We start from the raw sequence: 6,000 nt of genomic DNA on the forward strand, positions 1-6,000 counted from the left end.
TGGTGGGTCTGAGGCCTTTACCAATAGCCACTTTGCAGGAGTGAGCCACCTGGGAATGGCTCACCCCAGCTCCAACCAAGCCCAACGGAACCACCTTGCTAAGCTACTCTCAGGTTCCTGACCCTCAGAGACAGAGGTAATAAATGTTTGTTGTTTTAAGCCATTGAATTTGGGGGTAATTTGTTATTCAATAATAGATCACTAAAACACACAGATCATCCTGACAAGCCTGCTGGTGTCTTCACACCCAGTGCTGTGGCTCCTAGGGCCTGGCCACCCTCCTCACACTGCCCCAAGTGGATTCTGGAGCTCAGGCAGCCCCATCTGCCAGGGTTTTTTGTTTTGTTTTGTTTTGTTTTTTTACCAGCATTGGCCTTTGACTGGCACCGCCCCACTGGATTGATGACATTTTTAACTGTTTCCTTCCCCTAGAGAAGAAGCTCCACTAGGGCAGGGCCCTTGCCTGTCTCACTCATGGCTGAAACCCAGCACCAGAACAGTGCTGACCACATAGAAGATGCTCAATAAAAATGGATGAACGAGGGGCGCACGGCTGGCTTAGTCTGAAGACTGTGTGACTCTTTTTTTTTTTTTTTTTTAAGATTTTATTTATTTATTCATGAGAAACAGAGAGACCGAGAGGCAGAGACACAGGCAGAGGACTGTGTGACTCTTGATCTCAGGGTCATGAGTCTGAGTTCCACACTGGGTGTACAGATTACTTCAAAATAAGCAAACTTTTTAAAAAAATGGATGAATGGAAATCCTAGCTCCAAGCACACCACAGTAGCCTGGGAATCCCTGGCCTGTCAGCTTCACAAGGCCTAGAAGTATTCAGGGGAACCAAGGAATGGGAGGGGGTGCAGAGCTGGATCCTACAACAGTGACAGATCCAGGAGCAGGTGGCTGGGCCCCTTGCCTCCCTAGTTCTCCTGTCCACCAAGCTGGCTTGCTGCTCCTGACAGAGAAGGGGAGGCAGGCTCCCTGTGGGGACAGTCCCCCTGCCACGCATCTCTGCCAGCCCCCCACTCCGAGCCAGGGCTGAGGGCATGACAGACACCCTGTGTGCGCACTAGCCACGTCAAGTGCTTTCTGCCGGTGCTTGAAGATCCCAGTGAAGGAACACAATTCATGACAGGGGTAAAGATCTTCTTGAACTCTACCTCTAATTCTGAGGGACTCCTTCCCTCTACCCCCACCCTCCCCCACCAGCCAGGGGCCAGCCTTCCCAGACCCATTGGCGGCTGGGAAGCTACCACAGGGGCCCAGCCAATGAGCTGCCTCCTCTGTGCTTTTGAAAGGGATCAAGCCAGGAAGGTTACAAGAGCTCTGGGAGCAGGCTCTGAAGGGCAGGGGCAGCTGGCTGAGCTGCCAGCCAGACTATTTGTGGCTCTGCAGGCTGGATTCTCTCCCTTTCCTGCTCTGTGTGGGGGCCCAGAGTCCAGCCCTGGGACTCACCACCTGTCCCATAGTGGGAGGAAATGGCTTGATACCTGGGGGTGCAGAGTGTCCCTGTTCTCACAGATATAATGCCCCATCTCTGCCCTGTATACCCCAGGAATGGGGCAGAAACTGTTCACAAGTGGCCAGAGGCCAGGGATGAGGGCAAAAGGGCACCAGATGACCAGGCCCAGGGAGACAGGCCTTCAGGGTAGGGGTGGGGTGGAGGCGGGACTGGCCTGCCCAGGGAGGCCGCTCTGTGGGGCTGTCTGACCCTACCAGGTGGGGCACCAGACCCAGAGCTGTCTCCTGAGTCCAGTTCCTGCCACTCTGTCTAAAATGCCACCACCTGAGAAACCATACTATACAAAGCATGGGACTTCAGGAGCCAAACGTCAGCTCAGCCACAAACTCTCCGTGACCTTGGCTTGTCAGCTCAGTTTCCCTCCTGCAGGACGGAGTCAGGTGGCAGGTCCTGGATGATCCCTGGGGGTGTCCTGTGACCCCCGCGGGCGAGGTCAGGTCCCCCCCCCCCCCCCCCCCCGTCACAGCACCCCCGACAGGGAGCCGGGACCTTCTAGGGAGTGAGGTTGCTTGCGGGGCTGAGCACCCGGGGGGCGTGGCCATGAACAGAGGGGTCCGCATTAGGGCGTCCGAGGCCTTAACTTCCTCAGGTCTCTCGGGTGGAAGAGGCTGCTGGCGGGGTGCCGTCCAGCCGGGGAAGGCCCACGTGGGCCGCCCGCGCCCCCTCGCGCCCCCCTCCTGCTTACACTTACATTTTGCCTCCTTCCAGTCGGTGGAGGTGCTCAGGTCCACCTTCGCCGCCATGGCCAGGGGGGCCCAGGTGCGCACCCCGGCTCTCCTCTCCGCCCCACCGCCGCCGCCCCCCAAGCCCCAACTCCCGCTGGGGTCCGCGCGCCGGGGCCGTCCGCGCCCAGGGTCGCCGGGGGAACCGCACGCGCCGCTGCGGGTCCGCGTGGCACCCGCCGAGGGGCCGGGCCAGGGGCGCGGGACGCGGAGCAGCTGCTCCGCCGCACGCAGCTGTGCCAGGCGGCCGGACACTTGGCTCCGCAGGGACATGAGCGGGCGCGCGGGGAGGTTCCCCGCCCACTTGGACTCTATCTACGGTGCTGGGAGTCTCGCCCCGATCCGCTTGGGACCGAGCGGAGTGTGCTAGCAGCGACCGGCTCCGAGCTGGCGGGCCGCGCGGCCAGAAACCCCGAGCGCGCCGCTGGGCACCCTGGAACTTGTAGTCCGGGCGGTGGACGGGCCCCCGCCCCGCCCCGCCCCGCCCCGCCCCGCCCCGCCCCGCCCCGCACTCCTACACACACGTGCGCGCCCCGCCTGGGTTCCGCCCGCTCCAGGCGCCCGGGATCGCGCGGCGCGGGAGGCTCCTGCTTCCCGGAGGATCGCGCGGCTGCCTGGCGCCCCCTCTGGGCTCGCCCCCTCGGCCCCCCGCCCCGCCCCGCCCCGCCCCCGGCGCTCGGTCCCGGACTTGGAGAGCCCGGCCGCTCCACCCGCCCCCATCCCGGCCCGCCCCGGGGAGGGGACGGCAGCGCGAGCCGGTCCGTCGGGTTTGGCGACTTTCCCCAGGCAGCTGAGCCCGCCCCGGGGGCGGCGGAGACGGGACTGGAAGCGACCAGGCAAACACTGGTATTTGAAGGCAGAAAATTTGAGTTTCAGGAGGCGTTCTCAGGTGGAAGAATTGGCGTGATTTTTTTTTTTCTGATTTTTTAGGGAGACTATGAAGATAGATTTTTTTTTTCATTTTTTTTTTTTTTTATTTATGATAGTCACACACACAGAGAGAGAGAGGCAGAGACACAGGCAGAGGGAGAAGCAGGCTCCATGCACCGGGAGCCCGACGTGGGATTCGATCCCGGGTCTCCAGGATCGCGCCCTGGGCCAAAGGCAGGCGCCAAACCGCTGCGCCACCCAGGGATCCCCCTGAAGATAGATTTTTAAATACGTGTATGTTTTTCTATACTTTTAATATTTGAGAGACATAATAGTGGATATTTTTATGACCTCAGGAGGAGCCCAGGGTCCTAGAGAAGGTTCCAATACCAGTTTGCCACCCTGCGGTCCACAGGCCACTTGAGACTCCCTTCTTGAGCTGTAAATTAAGAATAAGACAAGGGCGCCTGGGTGGCTCAGTTAAGCGTCTGCCTTCAACTCAGGTGGTGATCCCAGGGTCCTGGGATCCAGCCCCTCTTTGGGCTCCCTGCTCATGGGAGGAGCCTGCTTCTTCCCCTCCCTTTTTAGCTCCCCCTGCTTGTGCGTGCGCTCGCTTGCTCGCTCTCATTCTCTCTCAAATAAATAATAAATAAGAATCTTTAAAAAAAGACAGGGCTCAGGTCTGGCTGGTTGCAGACCTGACCCTGTGTTCCAGGCCCCTCTGGCGCTGGGTGTGGCAGTAACCCGTGACAGGGTTGTGGGGAGGATGACACAGCCAGCGGGGTGGAGTGGCTGCAGCTAGCAAAACCAGAATGTCCCATAGAGAACCAGCAAAGACCTGCCCACTGGAAGGAGGGCAGTGATCAGCCTGGGATGAGGGTGGAGAGGGAAGATCAGAAGCCAGGGGCGAGGAAGGAAGAGCCAAGGGTCCCCAACATTCCAGTGAGGCCTGTACCCTCTCCCCAAAATGAGTTCAGGATATGGTAGCCAGGCCCTCAGAATGGAAGTCACGTCACCACTTGCCACTTCTCCTATAACTCAGCAAGGCAAGAAGGGCCTTGCCAGCTACAACCAGCAGCCATTTACAGGACACTAGGTACCAGCTGGTGCTGAACTAAGCACTCTACTTCCATTTGCTATACCTTTGTTACCTCGTGATGAATTCCCAACGGCCGGATGAGGCAGCATTGCCCCGTGGCACAGATGAGCAGCGGGAACTGGCTGGAGGTCAACACAGCCTATGAGGGTCTGAGGGCCTGGTCGTTTGGTTCTTCATCTGGGATCTGGAAGGCAATTGTGCGGATGTCACTGATTCAGGAAATGAAGCATGTGGATGACCCTGTGTATTTTTTATTGCTGCTGTAACAAGTGGCCTACACTACATAAATTTATTAAAGTTCTGTAGGACAGTAGTCTCACTGTGCTAAAATCAAGGTGTCAGCAAGGCTCTGTTTCCTCCTGGAGGCTCTTTCTGGTCTTTGCCAGCTTCCAGAGACACCCACACTCCTTGGCTCATGACATGCTTCTTGATCTTCAAAGCCAATAATGTTGCATCTCCCCAACCAATTTTTCCATAGTGGCTCTTGCCTCTGACTCTCTTCCGCTTTCCTACCCATTTTCAATGACTAGTGATTATACTGGCCCCACCAGCATAAGCCATGACAATCTCCTAATTTAAAGCCTACTGATGAGCAGCATTAATTCCATTTGCAATCTTGATTCCTCTTTGCCATATAATGTAACATATTTGTAGGCTCCAGGGATGAAGGTGTGGACATCTTTGGGGGACCATTATTTTGCCTACTATACCCTTCCTGGCAAGGTCTGGAGACAGGGATATAGGAAGAGGCACGGGCCCCAGCCATAGAAAGTCTTCGTGCCCAATCAGGAGGCTGCCTTTGTGCACCGAGCCTGAAATCCACATCCCCTACAGCCAGGCCTTTGAAGTACCCTGCACACTCTGGACATGTCACATGGCAGCCATTAGAGAGAAGGTTCTAGCTCACAGCCCTCCGCTGTCCAGTCTAAGAAAGGCCTGGGTCCCCCATACATGGCTAGATGTGGGCAGGGAAGCAGGGTTCTGATGGGCAAGGCAAGACCTCCTCATAGAGTCAGAGCTGGATCCTTTGAAAAAGATAAAATGTTGCCAGGCTCCAAAGGTGTGTATGTGGGGGTCAGAGACATTCCAGGCAGAAGAACACCCAGAGGCAAAAGCAAGGAAACTTATGGAAGGCGAAATCTTCCAGCAGGGCTATCACGTCATCATCAGAGATGGTCAGTTGAGGATTTCTAATGTTGGAGGGAGGCTATCGTGCAGAAAAAAAGCTATCTACTGCTGCTTGTGTTTAAATACTGTATTTATTAAACTTATAAATTAAAAAAAGAACTATTTTTTCTTAAACACCCAAGTGCAACCTGCAAATCTAGTTTTCTATTTATAAATCTAATTTTTACATAAAAATAAGAAATTGCTTTCACTTATTCTTTGGTGAATATTTAACTCACAGGTTCAACAGATTAAATTCTAAAAATGAATGCCAATTATAAACTTAAGTAATTAAATTCCCTAATAGATTTCAAACTACATGTTACATTGTTGAGATAGCTGGTCTTCTCAAACACCTCAAACTCAAAACTAAAAGGCACACAGATATATATAGTTCCTTTCTCTTTACCAACAGGGAGGGGGTGAGGGCACTCTTGCCCCCCCTCCCTCCTCCCCCCTCCTTACTTGCTCTCCCCTGCTGAGCTTATTTTTTTTTCCAGTGAAGCAATCCTTATATACTAATAGGTTACACTTGTAAATATGGTAAATCAATTTTCTTAAATGTTCAAATGCTGTTTATAAACTTAGATCCTTTTGCACTATCTCAGTTATCTATT

At 54.8% G+C, this 6,000-nt stretch overlaps 1 protein-coding gene across 1 annotated transcript in view; it reads right to left on the reverse strand.

Moving 5' to 3' along the window:
• The window catches only part of MACROD1 (mono-ADP ribosylhydrolase 1), a 150,887-nt gene extending 148,214 nt beyond the window's left edge, over positions 1–2,673 (reverse strand). The window contains 3 exon segments of the mRNA XM_077862154.1: positions 2,217–2,304; positions 2,307–2,390; positions 2,392–2,673. Of these exon segments, the coding sequence (XP_077718280.1) occupies positions 2,217–2,304; positions 2,307–2,390; positions 2,392–2,520 (301 nt within the window). The 5' untranslated portion in view covers positions 2,521–2,673.
• Between the last annotated feature and the right edge of the window lie 3,327 nt (positions 2,674–6,000).

The sequence above is a fragment of the Canis aureus genome, chromosome 21 (genome assembly GCF_053574225.1).
Source record: "Canis aureus isolate CA01 chromosome 21, VMU_Caureus_v.1.0, whole genome shotgun sequence".
Taxonomy (NCBI): Eukaryota; Metazoa; Chordata; class Mammalia; order Carnivora; family Canidae; genus Canis; species Canis aureus.